Source organism: Protopterus annectens, chromosome 2.part2 (assembly GCF_019279795.1).
Source record: "Protopterus annectens isolate FY-2018-M chromosome 2.part2, PAN1.0, whole genome shotgun sequence".
Classification (NCBI taxonomy): Eukaryota; Metazoa; Chordata; order Ceratodontiformes; family Protopteridae; genus Protopterus; species Protopterus annectens.
Genome location: NC_056730.1, coordinates 505,862,957 through 505,883,679, shown reverse-complemented (window position 1 = coordinate 505,883,679; position 20,723 = coordinate 505,862,957). Strand labels below are relative to the sequence as shown.

At 38.2% G+C, this 20,723-nt stretch overlaps 1 protein-coding gene across 1 annotated transcript in view; it reads right to left on the bottom strand.

Moving 5' to 3' along the window:
* The window catches only part of AUP1 (AUP1 lipid droplet regulating VLDL assembly factor), an 831,864-nt gene extending 811,379 nt beyond the window's left edge, over window positions 1–20,485 (bottom strand). Inside the window, exon 1 of the mRNA XM_044064448.1 lies at window positions 20,144–20,485. Within this exon, the coding sequence (XP_043920383.1) occupies window positions 20,144–20,184 (41 nt within the window). The 5' untranslated portion in view covers window positions 20,185–20,485. The remainder of the gene's footprint in view (window positions 1–20,143) is intronic.
* Window positions 20,486–20,723: the final 238 nt, after the last annotated feature.

The following is a 20,723-nucleotide window of genomic DNA, read 5'->3' as shown; positions in this document are numbered from 1 at the left end:
TCAGGCTGGTGAGCTGGTCTAGAATACCAGAATGGGGAATGGTGTTGAAGGCCTTTGCAAGGTCTAGGTAGGCTGTGCGTGTACCACCTTTCCCTCGTCTATAGCCTTGGCAACTGGCTCAAAGAAGTCCACCAGGTTTAGGAGGCATGATCTGCCCTTAAAGCCGAACTGGGTAGGGTCCAGTGTTTGGAGGTTCCCAATGTCTCCGTTAATGAGTTCCATGATGATGCGCTCCATAGCCTTTCAGACCAAACTAGTCAGGCTTATAGGGCAATAGTTCCCGGGCTCTGCTGTGACTCCACCTTTGTGGAGCAGAATAACCGTTTCTGTGCGCCACTTTATGGGTATGGGTACATAGCCTGTGGAGAGGCTGAGTTTGAACAGTGTGTTTAGGTGAGGGGTTAGTTTGTCTTTGAGCTCGTGCAGGACACAGCATGGGACACCGTCCGGTCCCACTGATGCTGTGCTTTTGGCTTTGGAGAGGGCTGTTTTAACCAGAGTGTCTGTGATTTCAGGGACTCTATATTCTTCTGGTATGGTTATGGGCCCTTTTGGGTGTGAGGGGGGTGAAGTTTGCACTGAACCTGTCTGCCAGTATGTTAGCAATATTGGGTTGGTTCAGTGTATTCTGCACCAACTCCGAGCAGATCTGAGCATTGCCACTTAGATTCTTGACATAGCTAAAGAATGCCTTGTGGTTATCTTTGGAGTCCTTGGCAATTTTTCTTTCAAAGCTCACCTTGGATGACTTTATGAGGGATCGTAGTTTCTTGCTGATACTGATCAGGATGTCTTCCCTTCTTGGGATTTTACTCTTTTCTGTACTAGTTTCCTCCTTCTATTGTACAGCTTGTTTATGGCAGGAGTCCACCAGACTGGTTTCCTTTTCTTGGAGGAGTAAGTCTTGGTTTTGCTTGGGATGGCATGATCCATGCATTCTTGTAGGTGCCCATAGAATGCATTAGTAAAGGATTTTGCAGCTTGGACAGCATTATCCTTTAGCATGGGGGCTTTGAAACATTTCACCTCGATCTTAAGAAACGTGAAGTTTGCTTTTGAAAAGTTTTTCTCTGTGGTTTCCTTGTCCGGGGGTGGGAGCGGAATGTGGATATCCAAAGTGATTTGTTTATGGTCAGATCTAAACAGCGAAGGGCTGACCTCCTATGTGGAACACCGGTCGCACATGTTGGTGATGACCAGGTCCAATATGTTGTCACCTCTGGTGGGAGGGTTGACCAGTTGAACCAGGGTGTTTGAGTTAATAAATTCTAGGAAATGTTAAGCAAGGAAGTTGCTACTCTAGTAGTTCTTCCAGTTAATGTTTGGGTAATTGAAATCACCCAATATTAGGGTGTTTGGTAGGACCTTTAGGTTTTCCAGTGTTTGCAGAAATGGGGAATGGGGGTCCTGGGACATGGTAGGTGATCTGTAGCAAGCTACAATTTGAATTGCAGTTTTGCCCGTTGTTAGTTGCACATGGATGATCTCTAAAGCTTCGTGCTGTGCCACTAACCTGGAGGTGTGGGTATCCTTGATGAATATGGATACGCCCCAACCTTTTGTATTTCGGTTCGGGTTCTGTGGCCGAAATGTATGGTACAAGTTGCAGCCTGGTAGTGCTGGGGTGCTCTCTGGAGCCATAAACCAGGTTTCTGTTACTGCACATACATCGATTTTCTCCATACTGAGGAGTGCCTCAAGTGCGCATTCTAAAGTTTAGACTTCTGGCATTGAGTAACATTACCCTCAGTTTTTTGTTACTTGTGCTATTTACGGCAGTGGGCTTGTCTTTTGAGCCTTGCCTAAAAAAGGCACTATGAGGGTGGCAAGAGCCTTGACCAGTATTCGAAAACCTAAGTATGACAAGTGCAAGCAGTCTCTAGCGAAGCAGCGTGGCTTGTCGAGCATGTCATCCCCAGGCGGACAGACACTGGATCCCCTTTGAATGACTTAGCCAATTGCTGAAATAGAGAATTTTTTCTTTATACCGTGGGCAGGATGCTATGCAGGGTCAGGGTCATACTGGCCTGGGCTACGTGATCAGAGAGCTCCTCCATGTCGCTTTTCATCTAGTCCAAAGAGGTACGGCTCAGGTCATTCACACCAACATGGACAAAGAGTCATTTTTGTACTTTTTCTGGAGTGACCCGAGTGCTTGTGTTATGTGGTGGAACCCGGCACCAGACAGGCACTAACTGTAACCTTCTCCTTATTCAGCCTAGTGAGTGGGACGTCAGTGTGCCTGACTATAGTGTCATCTATTACTAGTATGTTGGGTATGTTATTTTGCCTTAAAGGCTGCGACTGCATGGCACACTGGTTTTGTGAAGTGTGTGTTTCATGGTGTGTGTTGGGGGTGGGGGTTGCTTGGATGTTTGCTTTGGAGGTCTCTGTTGCCTTTGCAGATTTTTTATTTAGAACCTCAGAGTATGTTTTCATGTACTTGTGTGTTTGTTTTGCAGGTGCTGGCTTAATGGGTCTATGTGAGACTGGTGGTGTGATGCAGCTATTTCCCTTCTCCTTTTGACTGCCTGATCCAGTCTTGGGTTGAGAGAGCTTAGCCTCCAGTCTGGCTGTATAATTGCATCTCTCGCATGTATTACTGTTTGCTGGTAGGAGGAGTGGGTTGTCTATGTACATGAGGCAGTTGTAACATTGCCTCAAAATGCCAGATTCACCTGTTGGACTGGAGAGTACACCTGAACCTGCCCTTTGGACATGCCTGGTTAGGTACAGTGAACTGTTTATAAGTGCTTGAGCAAGTGCCGGACTGAGAAATGAATGGCTTGAGTGCTTAAGTTGAAATTTTTTCTAGTTCCAAGGAAAAAATTGAAGAGGAGACCTTTGTGGAGCTGGGAATAATTCTACCCTAGCTAACCGGTGCTGCCCGGCGTGCAAAACCATGCAAATGCAGTATTTATAGCAGGGAAATGAAAGAGATAGAAATTAGCCAAAAATGACCAATAAACTCCTAATTTCTGGGCTGAAACCACTCCTTCAGGGACAGATAGGCTGCTCAAAGCTCCCCCTCTCTCACAGGTGAACACAGAAACTTCCTTCTATCCAAGTAAGGTATGAGCAAACACAGAGATTTGTAACACAGCCCCAAATTCAGCACTAACCTGAAAGCTGGACTATACTAGCTTAGAAAGGCGGGAAACAAGTATATCTTTATTTAGAAAATAAAAAAGATAAAATCAAAAACACTTTAAATGCACAGAAAAGGATACTTAGTTCTATAATCGCAGATCAGAGTTCTAGTCAATGCCACTAGTAATAAAGTAGGAAGAAACAAATACAGCAAAAGCAGAAGAATAAAGTGCAATTTTTTTTTTATAAATATATATATAAAACAATAGAAAACGAACAAACTGATTTAAACAAGTTACTCAATTAACCAGAAAAAAAGAAGCTCAAAACTGAGCCCTGTTCCAGCAGTCTTCAGACAAGTTCTAACTTCACACTCCTGCCCAGGGTGCAGGGGAATCTTCTCCAAAAAAAGATGGCCTGGATCTGTGCTCAAGTTATACAAACAAAGCTAGATTAAGCAGGCCTGAATCTGGTCTATGCTCCAGCAACAAGGCGCACCAATTTCAAAAGAAACAGTTAAAATAACCAGGCACAATAAGCCTGTGACCAGAATTTCCCAGCTCAGAAGGGCAGAATCCGGCTTCTCCTCCCACAAGAGTGCAGACCACGAACCCTCTTAATGTAGAGCTGGCCTGAAGCCCAAGTGCTTAAGCCAGAGTTAATACACTTTTAGAATAGCAGACACTGGGCCTTAAATCAGCAATTCCCAGCTTAGAAGGATGTAAGCTACCTGTCCTTCCACAACAGTGCAGACCACAAACCTTTTTAATGTAAAATAACCTGTATGAAACCCAAGTGCTTAAACCAAAAGACTTGGAATAACAGTTACAATTTAATCAGGCTACTACCAAATCAGTAATAAATGCAGCAGAATAAAGAAAATGGAGTATTTTTAAGAAAAGCAAAATAAAGGAGGAGAAAACACAAATACAGTAAAAGCAGATAAAAAAATGCACTTTAAGTGCAAGGAGAGAGGAAGGAAGAACCTAAGTGGGTTGGGCATTCTCAAATCTTCTCTCTGTATTAAGTAGAGTGAACACTAGACTCGGAATATGTTCTCACTGTACTCTGTTAAGTGAGCAAATGAGATGGACCCAAGAGGAGTACAGACTTACAGGAGGGGCTGGCAATTCCACAGCCACCAACACAAGAACAGGGAGAGTGGGTGGGGAACTAACTGCAGAGTGACACACAGCACACTATTCAATGAAACATACAATTAGGAAACAGAAAAAATGAAATCCAGTACTTTTAAAACTGCAAGTTTGTACTTAACAGAAGACTAAAATACAGTACTGCAAGTTTCACTTAACTTCAGCTTCTAATGCAGATGATTGCAGCCAAGCAAGTCTCTCAGAAGTTGCGCATAAAATAATTTCTCAAACTCTGTGGCTAGCACTTAAAGTAGAGAGGAAGTCCTCAGATTAGACATTACATCAGTTTTAGCACCAATACATTTCCTGTTGATATGTACATTCAGCCAACTTTTCCATCTCTATATCATACTTCTTGATAATGAAGTCTGTAGTAGTTTCCCTGCATTTATCATCGGAAAGAAAAATATTTTTTAAATCTAATATTTTAGAGAAATTTAGAGTAGTAATACAATCTACAGTGAAGGATATAGGAAATAACCACCTTTTCAATTCAGGATTTTTAAAAATAAAAGTTTCTAAATGCAATTAAAATATTACTTTTATCTTGTGAATCTTGTTAACATTGTTAGTAAATATCCTTTCAGTAACCATTTAAAATTATTTCCTGAAATCTGAGTATGTTGTCTAGTTAACCAGGCATTTTCTCAAAATAAAACGGTCAGGTCACAATTATGTAACTTAAAGCAGGTTACTTTTATGAATAGCTAGGTCCTAAGAGCCAACATAAAAAGAACAGAATGATAGGAACTGACAAGTTCAAAAGATATTTACCTACTGCTTTAAGAAAATGCAAAAATAATAAGTACGTCCAGACCACCAAGCTGAAAACAGACAATTTAATAAAACCAACCAGATAAGAACAGATTAAGGGAATATATCCCAAAAGCACTCTGAGAACAGACTGAATAAAACCTTGAACATTTAAAGAACCAATAACATTTCAATATCGAGGTCTCCGTCCCTTCAACACAGGTTTTATAGGTAAGACCCCATTCAAACCTGGAGTTCTATCAGCTCTGAGTTCAATTATCCATCTTGTTTCATTAAGCTCAGTTAAATTCACTAAATCCTCACCCCTTAAAACTTACTTTCACAACCTGTAAAAACAAAATTATGTCCAGGATTATTTTTAATATGGTGATATAAAGCATTATGAACATTTCTACAGTGTACAGCTGACAAATGTTGCAAAATTATTTAGACAATTCGTTTTACCTATGTAAAATGAATTACAATAATTACCCTTTGACAAACTAAAAATGCGATATATTTGGCTATCTGCATAATGCTTAGACAAATAACATTTGCTGGTTGTTGGATGAATAAAAGCATTCCATTTCATAATGCTGGAGCATGCCTTACATGTCTGCAGGCAGAAGAAGCACCTTGTCTTAAAGAACCAGTGTTCAAGCCACAATCCCTGTAATTACATAGCATGTCTTTCAAGTTTTTTTTGCGTTTAAAACTGAAAAAAGGGGTTGCCCCTAACTTTAAGTTTATCATCTGTAAGCAAAATCTTCCAACTGCGTCTTAATATCACACACACTACATATACTGTTACTGTACTTCAAAAAAATCACACATGACTATTATTATCATGCTTTATCCGGTTAGCCGCCGCCTCTAACCCTGCATCAGAAAACCAAGGCGTGGCCCTGGTACATCTATCCAACCTACAGGCACCAATAACCTGTTTGACATTATCTCCTTTATACCTCCTAGACCTAAAACATGTGGCAAACATTCAATTTCTTCATCAAAATCAGCATCTCCAGTACATAATCTTGATGTCCTATATGCTTGTCCTTTCATAATATTATGGAAGACGGGATGCATGCTATCCTATGACAAAAGGCTATTCTTCCAACAATTCTTTCTAAACATGGAAGTTTCTATAACCCTGTCAGGTCCCTTCCTCAACCTCACATGAAGAAAATCTATCACAACATCTGAACAAGAAACACTAAACCTTAAAATGTTTGTGGTAGACTCAAGATATGCAACAAACATACAGTTCATTTTGTGTTCTTCTCCAAAGTATAAATATATCATTCACAAACCTTGCATAATATGTTAAATGTTTTCGTCAATCATGTTGTGCATTGAAACTCCCTTCTTCCCAATATGCTAGCACCATGTTTGCGTATGAATTCGCACATTGTGTACCCATGGTGACACCTTTTGTCAGTAATGACCATTATACCAAAAAATATTACTAACCAAGATCAATTGCAACATATATTTATCTTAACTTCTAAAACATTTTTCTGATTATTGCATTGCAGTTTAAGTTATACGCCCGACCTTCAGTGTTTATTGCTCTGTTTTACACTAAGAAAAATGATGCACCAAAATTAACCTTACAGATGTAGAATTTTTTTTGTGCTAGTACCAATCGTTATTCTATGAAATGCTATACTGAACTGAATAGTCTGGACCTGCATCAATACTCATTTCAAACACTAGTGACAAAGTATCAACTGTAAATGTACACGATTTTAAATAAGGGAAAATGGGTCTCACAAACTAGATTCATAACTGACTACTAAGCTAATGCTCCAGGGCCTTTTTAAGTCTAACCACGTTTCCCAAGAGTCAACCGCTATACCCTGCATATATGAGGTAACACCTTAACAGTTATGCCACCACCCGACAGGGGTACTAATGGTGTTACAACTGAGAAAACTATAACCTCTAAAAAACAAACTGCTAGTGATATTATGCCCAATAAATGTAATAATTTATCAGAAAAGATGACTGCATTCTATTACTGAGCACTTGCCAAATTTTAAGTGCAATGTCTTAACCGATGGCAAACACCACCAATGGCTTTCACACACTTAAGAAAAAACAAATCACTAACAAAACATTCACAGAAATATATTTTACTACTGAAACAAAAATACAAATTGTGTTGGGAAGGTAGCTACATCCTGTTGCTGTAGTCCCCAATTTAAACATATGATAACAGAGAACCATACCTCTGACCTTTGCTTAAGAAGAGCAGACAAAGCCAAAAATAATGGGAGCGGACAAGGCTCAAAATCTAGCACTTTTATTTATTTATTTATTATTATTACTCCAATTAATTTTAAATGTTAATATAACTGGTTTTGCACTAACATGCATTTTCTGAACAATACGTATGAATCACTAATTATAATCATTATTAACTGTCAATCCTCAGTAACTTACCAAAAGGATCAAGAAAGTCATGAAGGGCAGGGCAGGGCAATATATATATATATATATATATATATATATATATATATATATATATATATATAAATAAATCAGGGACATTATACATACTGCTATGCTGTCCTCGATTTTGCAGAAAGTGGGGAAAACCATGTCAAAGAATCAGGAGACAATGAGAATAGGGTAATTCTTCAGACAGGACTACCTTATTAGTGTGGTAAGGGGAACCAGCAAGAAATGTAGCCTATGTAAGTCTCTGCTCAACTTAGAAAAGGGTTGGGCAACCACCACAGACACGAACACAGACAGGATCGCAAGAGGACCACGCAAAGAGACACGTGCGCAGTGTATAATTAAAAAAGACCAAGGAATAGACTTAAAAAGCCATAAAAAGGTAGAAATATTTAGCAAGTTAAAGACATGCATATCATAATACAATCCTGGCAGAAATCTGCGCAGGAACAGATTCAGTAAAAGAAAAAGGGACTTGCATACTAAAATAATTCAGCACAAAAATACTGCAAATGTTAATGCAGCATGAAAATGTTTGAGTAAGGAGGTGAAGTGACTTTTCAGAACTAAGGAAAAGGGAACACGCAGTGAAAGGGCTATTTTAAGGAAATAAAGTTAGAAATAAGGAAAATGCACAAGCCAAATTCTAAGCATTCTGTCAAGCTAGAAAAGAAACCCCTTGAAATGGAGAACTAAAGTAGAGAAGGAGAAAGTTGACAAAAAGAAAAGATTTTACCATAAACAGGGAGAACTAGCATCTGGTTAGAGTTCTAAATCCATTCTTGTCAGTTTAAGATAGAATCCTCATATAATGGAAGACTTAAGGCAACAGACACCTGTAAGTAAGGAAAATGGAAGATCAATCCTTTACAGAGGGAAAGCAAAGCAACCTAGAGAAGAAAACAGAGTGTGGTACTCATTCACCCTATGACACAGTGAATGCAACATGCAGGAAACAAGACAAAGAGGAATGCTCTGAATACCAAGGTAAAGTAATATTCTTGTTAAGCCAAAACACAGGAACTAGCAAAAGTAATAGGACACTATGCATCAGGTTCATAAAGAAAGACAACAATAAAACAAAATTAAGTAGACATAGCAACTGAGAGCAAAGAATGCTAGTACGAGTCATTTTTCTGACTAAATATTGCATATTAAACCCCCAGTACCCATTATGTTAGGTGATCTACTTCTCATAACAAATAGACTTTCAGGAAACTTGCGAGTTGGCTGATCATCAGGTAAGCCTGTTAAAGTTTGAAAAGGCAGACTGGGAAGATAACGCAAAGCAGAGCGCGCAACAGGAGTTGTAAGGGAAGATGGAAAAAAAAAAAAAAAAAAAAAAAAGGTTTCCTTTTCCAGAGCCATAGCTCGGTCATCTGACATCCCCCAAGCCAAAGTAGAGGGTAAAAGGTCTTCCTGTAATTCAGGACCAGAAGTGTATAAAACAAGAGCTCCTATCTAAAGCAGACATGCAGAATCAGCATTCATTTAGGAAGTTAATCTATTGCCTGCAGCTTAACTTAGTGCTAGTACCACACTTTCTCTCCTTCAGTAATCAGTGACTGCACCACCTAACAGCCTGCATTGTAGATCGCTGCACCCTTCATCCTGCCCTAATCATGACTGTATCGAAGTATGGGTACTAAACAGACAAAGTGATTTGGGGGCAAGAGTAAGTCTCAAGTTAGAAAACTTAGCAGGGTGACTTACGGGTATTTAGCCGAAATACAGAAAAGGCAGACACAGTTTATGTAATCAGGGCAACATATCCTTTAGAGCAACAAGTCAAACTCAAGATGACAGGGTGGACTGAACCAGGTAGCAACCTAGACCACATCAATTTAGACAGCCATCAAATTCACTCATTACTTCTGGTAAACAAGTGTTCATTGGAGATAACGAAATGTCTTCCAGTAGACCACGACTTTCCCACAGAGACTGTGATCATTCCACATAATCACAAACTCCAGAAACAAATCATGTATGCATTTCCTTTAATCCATAACTGTAACACTGAACATAAAAGGCTACACCAGGGAATGTGACTCCTACTTGATAAGAATGCTTCATTTACTAACACTCATTAACACTGGGCCCTCTACTTTACACTCAATTTAAGAAATCACAACCTTCAGGTCGACACTGCACTCTAGTCATATGTAAACATACTAACAGGCTGAATGCATCCTCTTGATTTAAAGTTTTCCATCTTCAAATATATTAACATCCTTCCCTTTCATCATGCATTTTCTAAATCTACCTTAACTCTGCCCTAATCCAAACTTTATTTCACACACTTTTTCTTATTTTATTAATTATTTAACTCATCTTCAAAGTCTGTAACTTGGGTATCCATTTTACCATACAAGAAAAAAATACTGAAGTTTTTTATATTAAAAAACAGCTGTCACCCCACTGCCTACAACGTCCGGCTACAGTCTCCCTCCAGACAACATCCCATAACATTTGTCATATACATCACTGTAAAAAATCAATGTGATATTGCTCTCAAAAACTCATCATGACATCTAACAAAAAACATACCAATAGTACCAGCCCACCCACAAATGTCTGCTTTTGATAAGAGAACCAGTTTTGTAACCAATCCATTTTTCATCCCACTTAACATTTTATGCTAAGATCCTATGATGCACAATATAAGAAGCCTTGCTGAAGTACACAATCCACCCTCGGAACATTCTCTGTCTCACCCATATTCACTACTGTGGGAGATAGAACAAATCAACTTAAGTACCTTCCAATGGTTCAACTCAAGCACTTAAACAGCTTACAAAGTAAAACTTTTTTTCCCAAAGGCCTTCCACAGAGCAAGACACACTAAATGAGCACATCAACAAGCTACTTTCAAGGCATACTTTTATGTTAAAGAACCACTAATACCAGCCTTCATTATTCCTACATCATACAGGTTACACAACTCCATTGGACAAAAAGATATAGATACTCAAACCCCAAAGTTATTTCCTTAAACTCGAATTTCCCCATTAACAACTCTTCCATTTAGCCACATTTTTCATCCAGACCTATTTTACCAAAACAGTATTCTGCCTTGTCAAGCTAGATGTAAACAAAAGTCTACTACATAATGTTGGAACTTAATTAAAAATGAGAACAACATTACAATGTGGAGACAATTCCTGAAACCCACAAATAAGCCACATTTCTAACAAGTTGAAATGGGAACTGCAATATGGTTCACTCAAGCCTTCACAATAAAACTTTACAATTCACTTACTTTTGCTGATCTGCATACAAAGTTAAGCTAATGGCACACCTAGTTTACATACCTATACTCAAAGGGAAAATTTACACAATGCATTAATATTAGCACAAATTTAAGATCATAGGATATTATCATGCTATTTCAAACCTAGCCGTTTCATCCCAATGTAATATCACAGAATTGTTAGTTAATTCCCAAGATTGCATTTAGCAATGGCTGCCCATGTCCAGGAGGGTTCTGGGCGCTATTCTCTGTAAGAATTGACGGCACCCCATCCACTCATCCAAGTTCCTCTTGAACAGTTTCAGAGGTTCTCTATTTTACATGAATAGTTAACCTACTCCAAAGATGCGTCAGTCACTGGGAGATAAATAGGACATGCTGAAGGAATAGATTTTAAGTCGCAGGCCATATTTAGGTCCCTAGAACAGGTAGCCCTAGTTCATTAGGTTTTGGTCCAAGATTGCTTAGTAAGCCAGGCAAAAGTCTCATCTAAGAAGTCTATATGATACAGAGTATAGTAACGGGGACTTTAATTGGTCTGTGTACAGCACATGACGGAGCCCCTTGATCTTCTTAGACACCTTTGAGGTCTCTCCAATTGCTGCAGGTGCTTTGTACGGTACATGCCGAATGGGGCATTAAGTCAACTTGTAAATCGCAGGTCACTTACCACTTCATGAATACTTATAATATTGTGGTTGATTTGACAGTGTGACGGGACACCGTTTGTGCCGAAGGGAATGATGACGCATTTCTCTGCATTCAGTCTGAGACCGTGACTGACACCAGTCGGTTTGTGTAAGACCCTCCTGGAGTATACAATCATTTGGGGATTCAATAACTGCACCCAGTTTACAGTAGTCTGCAAACTTAGAACCCCTCAGTATATACCAAACAGTAGGGGGCCCAGCACTAACCCCTGCTGGTAACAGGTCTGCTGACTGATGAGGAGTCACCCACTTTGATGGCGTGTGGGTGTTGTGTGAGCCAGCTGGTAACTCATGTTACAAAGATGGGGTTTACTGGTGATGCCAGTGTGTGGGATTGTGTCAACAGACTTTGACAAATCAAGGTATGCTGTGTGCACAGATTTGCCCTCATCAATAGCCCTGGTCACATTTTCAAAAAAAATTCACCAGATTTAACAAACAGGTTTGCTGACTGGGGTTAACAAGCTGATCCACAAGGGATCCCATTTTATCCACAGCCTGGGAGTTACAGCATAAGAATGAAATATAAGAGCAAAACAATTCAAGATAACAGCACATAGATACACATACAAATAAGCCTTAGCTTTATGTTCATGTGGTTATTGAGCTAGAAGGTTTTTAAATACACTACAACACTCAAAAAAGTGGGTAGATCAAAGACTGAAACAATACTAATTTCATGAACTTTAAATCATACTTTGACTTGGGAATGGGGTCCATTCCTGTCATGGTTTTAAAACCCTAAAAGATTTGGAGAAATTAAAAGTGGGAAGATATCTTACATAGTGTCTTCTTTACTAACTAAAGAGGATTGTCAACTATGCTAGCAACCCTAACACAATGTATAAATCGCAGACTACAATACTATCCATTCTGCTTTGCTGTTTCTGAGCTGGGGGGGGGTTATCGTCTTTCCACTTGCATAACTTTTTCAGCATCACATGGCTATCTTACCACAGACATAGCAACTACAGTACAAGGACACACGATACACAATGTATCAGCCAATTAAATAATTTCAACACTTAATGCTTTAAAAAGAGGAATTTGTACATTTTAAAGAAACATTTTGGCTAGGACTTCCAAGATGGTTGCACAATGATCAACAGCTTAATTTCACCTCTCCCAATGTAAAAAAAGAAACTGAGAAATAACAGCAGGTGATAGTCATCTTGAGCAAAACAATACTGGCTAGTAAGTACCTGGATGCCAGCAAAGAAGAAATTTAGACAAACAACTAGAACAGGTGAAGAGAAAACATTGTCTGGGAAAAATTCTGTAGACGTTCAGGAAAAAATGCAGTTCAAGCTTCAGCTTCCAGTAATTTAGAGGGAAAAAATTTCAAATGTACTCAGAGCGGTTTAAAATACATGAAACTAAATTAGAGTAGATCAACTCAAATGACAAAAGGCTTCATATAAAAGTATGAATTAACTATGCAGACAAACTGATAAAAATGCAAAATTAGAGGCTGAAATGAAGAAAAAGCTGGCAGAGTACGAGTTCTCTCAAGAAGAGTCATTTCAAAAAATGGCAGATTTAGAAGACACAGCATGTAAACAGCCTATGATTTTCTGCTGTACCACAGAAAATGGGAAGGAACAGACCATATTAACTTTATGAAAGCACAAATAAGCAACTGGACTGGCATTCTGCAGCAGAATTTATTAACTGAAAGGGCACACAGAGCAAGTTTTAAACCTCGCCATGAGAAAGCAGCCAAGACCTATATTAGTAAAGCTGCAATCATACCAGCAGAGAGCGTTGATATTGACAAAACTAAACTGTGGCAGAAAGGAAAAAGTATAAAAACTTGGAGACAGTACAGCGTTTGTGGAAATGATTACTCACTTTACATGAAGCAGAAGAGAAAGAAATCTATCCTAGCAATCAGTGAATATCAAGAGGCAGGGGTGAGATTCAGGCTGCTGTATCCAGATCTATTCAGAATACTTTTGTCCTAAACAGGAATTAAAGTTTATAAAAAGAGCCAAATAGTGTTCCATTCTTCTAAGCTCAGAAAGACTTTGTCAGTGAATCATTTTCCAAAGGAAAATGCTTGAGCGACAGAAAAAAAGGATATAGCTGACTAGAAGAATCAGGAGTACCTTGGACTTGATCTGGTGTTAGGAAGCCAGATGAGCAGGAAGAAGACCATCAACACTGAAATTAGTGACTAAATGAAGACTATGCAGCATCAAGCACATTTAAAAAATACAGCTTTGCAAGAAAAGGCGACTGAAAAAAGACTAGGCTTTTGTTGACTTAGTTAAACTTGTGGGAGAACTGAAAAGCTATACCTCACTTTATGTCATTAAATGTTTGAAAGGACACTAAAAGGGAAAAAGTAACTGCAAGTAAACATTTTTGTTCTTATTAGTTTTTGTATAAACACTTTTGTGAAGATTGGGTAGAGATGGGTGAAGAAATGTGAAGACTGGTAGAGAAGGGTGAAGGCTGCCAGCCTAGCCAAATAGAATTTGATGCATAAATACTGGCATTTGTAAATATAAATGTAAAATACAGGCTTGTTTCTTGAAAGAAAATACTGTAAAATGTTGAACTTCATGATTGTAACAACATTGCCATCTGCTGTAAGGAAAACTAAGTCAAGCATTTCAAATCTTTCTTTTGAAGTTAGATATGTCTTGTATGTTCTTTGATTTCCAGAGCTCGGAGCCATTTGGTCTGGGCTAGTACATTCTATCGTTTTAACTTAAGGAACAATTACTACAGTGTACATGTGAAATGTCTTTTATTGCTGTAGCTTCCTGAGCAGGTGTTAGCTCGCTAAATAATGCAGCCTGTTGGTCTGGGAACCCCAGGCTGTCAAAATGATGTAATGTGTATGGGAAACACAAGTGTCAAAAATTATGTAATCTGGGAGGGCCCAGCAGAAATGTTTATTAGTGATTTTAAAAACTATTGCTCAGAGAGAGAGACTGTAAGCATTTTTGTCTGACTATCCAACTCAGCACTGCCTTATGCTCTATGTAAGTAAGTTACTTTAGAGGTATGTTTTCTTGAAGCAATAGCTAGGAATTAGAAAAGATTAGACTAAGTGTTTTTCTGTTGTGTCAGAACTGTACTACTGAATTATTTTAAGTTTCTGTGTGATCTCCGAACTCTGGAATAGCACTGTGGTGTAGTAGTATTGTCTTGTGTTTTTAGTATTTATTAAATATTTTTAAACCCTTTTCAACTGTGGCTAGTTTATGTAGAGATAAGTTAAGCTCTAGAGTACACTGCATATTTAAAAAGTTTACTGTACAAAGCTCCTCTAATAAGCCTTAAGACTGTTTAGTCACACTTACCAATTGGAGAATAATATTGCACAGTAATAACTGGACACCCTTTTAAGGGCCTTTGGGTAGCTTACAACTATTAGCTGGTGGTGGCAGGAATTACTACCGTATAGTCTGGGTATAGGGGCACAGCTGGAGAATCTGTCTCAGCCTTTCCCAGGAGTGCCTGTGAAGTTGTACAAATACGTATCTCAAAGTGTGTGTATGTCAGCTACTTGGGCAGGGACACGAAGCACTGATTGGACAGAGAGGGTACTGGAGGTTAGCATGTCAGCTAGGCTGAGATCTGGACCCTATAGCTGTGCCAGTGGGGGAGTACTGAAGGTTAGCATGTCAGCTAGGCTGTGATCTGGACCCTATAGCTGTGCCAGTGGGGAGTCTTATTGGGGGCCTGGAGAACAAATGAGCAACCAGTCCCAGACTGACTTTGATCTCTGTGTGTATTTATCCTTTCTCCTATATGAGACGCCCTCTCTGGTGTTAGTGGTGAGGACTGATGCTCCTTGATTGCTAGGCCAGGACACGGGCGTCACACACTTCAGGATACAAAACTGCACGTTATATAAAGTAAAACGGTTTTCTGCACTGTTTAGTCAGGAGTATTTAAAATGTGGTGCGAGCCTCTTCAGTAATTATATTATCTTTAACACATACAACAAACTACTTTTTTAGTTGTAAGAAATAAAAGCATCACAGAGAATAACGGCTGGACAAAGCAAGCAAGTTTAATGCTAATATGTTGTGATCTTGGGCTGCTGTGGTGGGGTGAGGTCTAAAAGTGCACTGACTGTATGTAGAATTAACATATTTTAAGGGTGAATGTCTAGATGACTGTCCTTAGCATAAGCTATAAATAGGTGTTTTTGTAAACAGAGAGACTTCAAAATAAGACAAAATAATGACAACTTTGAAAAATGCTAAATTTCTTTCATCTGCAAAGATATCAGCTTGCCTCCCCTCATTAGCAATCTTTCAGTGGGAGTCAATAAGTTTGCAGCTGAAAGCAGTTGTACATTCTGTTCTGGGTGAAATTTACAACATTCATTGATATTTTACATGGAGATGAGCTGCCTGCAGGTGCAAGCAATTACTCTTGAGAGTTCTGAGAATTTTTTGCCTAGGCAAATGTACAGTTTAAAATGGTACAATGGAATGCGTTCACTGAAAATAAAGCTTCAAATTATGGGGAGTAAATAAGAGATACACTATCAGCCTAAATACTTCTTAAACAGTGTACATAATGAGTTTTATTTAAAGATAGCCAATGAGCTTTTCTGTAGAGCCAACAGTGTTTTCGTGAAGCACACAAGCTGTTTTTCACATCTGGAAGAGGAACAGAGATAAAAAAAGAACAGATAGCAATCAGTTTAAATGGCAATACAAGTGTACTTAAACATGGGTAATTGTTCCTATCGGAGAGTTAAACTTACTTGTGTATGCTTGTTTGACATAACAGGGGATAGGCATGATCTGAAAATGTATTTTTTTTTTGTTTGAGGGTTTCCATTAAAACAGTCTTGAAAATGTGACACCGATTCAAATGGGGATGAGAAGAAATAAAGATCAGCCTGTGTATGCATGTAACAAATAAAACTTGGAAATACACAGTAAAAATGTCATCTATAATAGGTGGGAACAATAGCTTTTTTTATCACAGTGGCTATGCTATCTATATTATCTGGGAATATAAACAGCTTTACAAGTATAGACAAAAAGCTAATAGTATTTAATTATTAAGAAATGCAGGGTACAAATAATGCTGCAGGAGACGCAACTGGAAAGAAACGAGCATGTAAATTTGAAAGGATATCAGGATGGATATTCAGAATATAAGAGGCAAAGGAAAAGGGGAGTAAATTGAACTAATTGCTAGAGGGTTTGAATAAGTAATAGAAGAGGGGGAAGACAATAATGGTAGATTTGTGGTTGTAAGGGGCTACTGGCACTGGAGAAGGATTATACTGGCATGTATGTATATTTCAAAAACTTCTACTATAAAGCTTAAGAAATTTTCCGGAAAAATAACCATCTCTCAGCAGGAAATATAAGTGGGGAATGGCACTTGATTTGCAATAAAAAGGATGTTTCAGGGGGACCAAGGAAGGAAAATATAATAAGAGGTAGATTACTGAAGAAATTTATGAAAATTATTTGGTATGGAAGGTGTGAATTCAGTAGTAGGAACTCTGACAGAATGTACATATTACTCCCCAAGGTACAATAACCTGGCTGGACTAGATAGAAATTATATTACAGATCATGCACCTACAAAACTAGTGCAAAAATGCAGGGTAATGAAGTAAGAGAGAGACTGGTGCTTTCCCTCCTAACCTGTTAAAGACAGGAATTTAAGGAATGGGTAGTGGAAGTTATTCAAGAGTTATTACGGAAGGTAGACATTTCCTCATTAGTTATAGCTAGTGAGTGGGGTAAAAAGAAAATAAAGTTAAAACTAGGGTAGAAACAAAAGAGAAAGATCTGGTTAAGAAGTAACAGGAATTATTTATGGAGGCCTATAAAAGGTCAAAGTATTGCAGAAAAAAAGCTCACTGAACAAGAAAATGCAAAACTGAAGACAAAAAAAAAAAAAATCAAGTAATATCTGGATAATAAAAAAATAAAAATCAGAGCTGTTAAACAGCTATTTTTGATGATCGCTCCAGGAGCACGAAAATCTTTTAGCAAAATGACTTGAGAGAAAGTTGAAAGGAATGCTGCCAAACAGTGAGCCTATAACAAAAATAGCCAGAGATCCTGTAGCGATAGAGTGATATTTCAGAAATGTTATATTTTGTATGAAACAAATGTGAAAAAAGATGCATATGGAAATATTTATGAAATACTTATTCACAATGTAGATGCAGCTCTTGGAAGCACCGTTTTGGAAGAAAGCTGTAGTGGCTACATTACCTAAGGATGGTAAAAACCCATTAGACACACCTTCACATAGACCCATTTCAATTTTAAACCAGGAGTATAAAGTGTTTATGTATATATTAGTTAAAAGAAAAGCAAATGTGTCACCATAATTTGTAGACATAGATAAATGTGATTTTGTGAAGGGGAAGCAAACATTTGACAACAAAACAATGATGATGCAGCAGGAAGCAAAAATGTATGAACATTTTTTGCAAGTCTTGATGCTGAGAAAGCGTTCAACAGCTGGGATTTTACAAGTAGCGCAACGTAAGAATTTGCATTCCCTGACACAAAAATATTAGGAAAATATATAAAGGATCAGAAGCAAGAATTAAAAGGAGGAGGGGTTCCTCTCAGAGGAAAGAATTAAAAGGGGGAGGGTTCCCCTCTGATAAGTTGTGTGTGAACAGAGGAACCAGATGGGGTGTCCACTTTTCCCTTTATATTTAGAGCTATTGGCAAAGAAAATAAGGGACTCAGAGATGTAAGGATATAATTGGCACGGTAATCAAGAAAGGTTGGTTTAATTTGCAGAGGATATTTTATACCGGACAAAACCAGGAAAAGACATCTCAGTGTTTTGAAACATTCTGACATTCTGAGTTTCAAGTCATTTAGAGATATAAAATTAATGAAGATAAAACAAATGCTATAGCTGAAAATTCATGCTAATGCAAAACCTGTTATTTCTGCAAAAGCAGTATTTAAAAATGTACCCCATTCGGGGTATTTGCCTCCCATTATTTATGGCTTTGTTTAGATTTCTTGCTGTAAGACGTTGAGAGGTACATAGTGTTTGCATTGTTATTTTTATACCCCAAGCAGCATTAAAAAATGTTTTTCTCTGGTAGACAGCAAATATTGGAAATGTGGTGAGGAAGAAAAGGGGTAATGGGAACATGTTTTAGAACTATAATAAGTTGGCACAGGAGGAGTGAGGTTTAAGGAAGACAGTATTCCGCAATTTATGTAACTTTGGATGGAGTGATGATAGCAACAAAGAAAGAAAAGATGTGTGATATATAATGTATGTAAATGGAAAAAAAAACACATTAAGGGTTTTCTGTTGATTTGCCTTGTCATAAGTGATAGGTGTTAAAACAAAGGAAAAAGAAATATTTTTGGCAAATGGCAAAGTTTTTAAAACTCTAACACAAGGCAAGTCTTAAAAGCAAGCTTGTAAGCTGACATCCTAAGCATCCCAACTTCTTTCACAAAGGGAAACAAAACAATAACTCATCGTTGTTCCAGAAGTAGAAATCCATCATTCCAGACTTACAAGCAGTTACAAAATGTCAACTGAAAAGAGGTTCTTCCAATTGTCAGCATAACTCTCAAACTCTTAGCGCAAGAAATACAGACAATGCCGAAAATAATTGTGGTGGTGGTGGGGGCAAAGACTCAAAAATGGAGACAGATTTTGGAAAGTTGCTAGAATATTTGTTATGATGTATTTTCTGAAGGATATGAAGTGTCAAACAAATACGAAACTCAAACATATGTCATTATTCATGGACTTCAATTCTCAGCGATTTGCCAGGAAACCACAAATCTTGAGAGAAACAGACCAAAAATATGAGGCAAAAAGTCTCGCTATTCTGCAGAAATTTGGACAGTTGAGAGGTATAACTGTCAGGTAATTTAGAAATTCGGGAAAACATCTTACCTCCTCTACCACAGCTCTCTACAAACCAGAGACAACTCTCAAACAGAATCAAAGACAAATCCACACACAATCAAGAACAATTAGAGATACTTTTAAATATCACTTGCTACTAACTTGAGGCAGAATACGAGAAAGTGAATTAATAATATTTTCTGAAGTAAAAAAATAAATAAACTCTACAACTCTTTATTATAATTATTTACTAAGTGCATTGCACCATATTTTCTCCAACAGTTTTAGAATGGATCAAGAGGAGCAAAACTAAAATGAGTCACAAATCAGGGACAATTATGGATGTATGAGCTCTACCCCTAACAAACCTTTAAAGGCATACTACTCAACGGTAAGAACATTGCGCGCATATATTCATATACACATGTACATAAATGACACTTACTACAGATTAAAACCTTCTATGGTTAAAATGTGGAAAACTACATGTCAAAGCATTGAGCAAATGTGGAAAACAGCGGCGAGCACAACTTTTAAAATTTTCTAAAGATGACGCTCATCACACTGACTCACAAATGAGAGACTACCGGGTACTACTTCATATCACTACTAAGTTTCTGCATCCAAGCAGCAAAGTTTCTTCTCACAGCTGTACTGTAAGTGCACCTTCCTATCAACAGAGTTCTCATTATACAGTTTCACCGTGTAACAGTCGCACAGTAGAAGTTCAGCCTTCACATTCTTCTAAAGTCCTTTATCCTGCTTAACACAATTTCAAAATGCATTCTATATTAACCATACTACTTTCCACATAAAAGGCCTACCAGTGTATTTATCCTCTACATCGAACCTGCATTAAAAAAGAGAGCTAACTATCTCACCTTTGCAAGTCGAAGAGTTGCTCGACAGCGACAGTGGCCATGTCTATAGTTTCCGACTAAATGCCCCTTCCTAAATAATCCAACAAAGTCGATCATTCCTCTGTTATGCCCCACATGTACATTACATAAATCAAAACTTTAACGTCTATAGCCACTACTTGTCAGCAGCTACTAAACAGTAGCCATATTAAGCATGGCGTAGCAAACGTTCATTGGTCTAACTGTAGGATATTGGGAGTGTTAGTTTATTTACTATGTCGGAGCAACGTCGGTATGAACTACAACTCCCACAGTAGAACGAGACAGGGGTTTTTTGAGGAAAGCCGTCTCTTGCTGTAAACAATGACTGGGTCTCAAAGCTTTTTTTTTTTTTTTTTTTGGGGGGGGGGGGGGGTAGTGACGCAGATTGAAATGTAGAAGATACGTGATCACGTATTACGTTCTAGAGCTGAGAATGAATATATGTATATCTACATTAGCCATCATTAGATGTCTTCTAAACTGTTCCTTGAGTTTGATTAGAATTTTTGCTCTGTCTTTCTTAATCCCTACTCAAATTGGTGACTTTTTAGAGACGAGG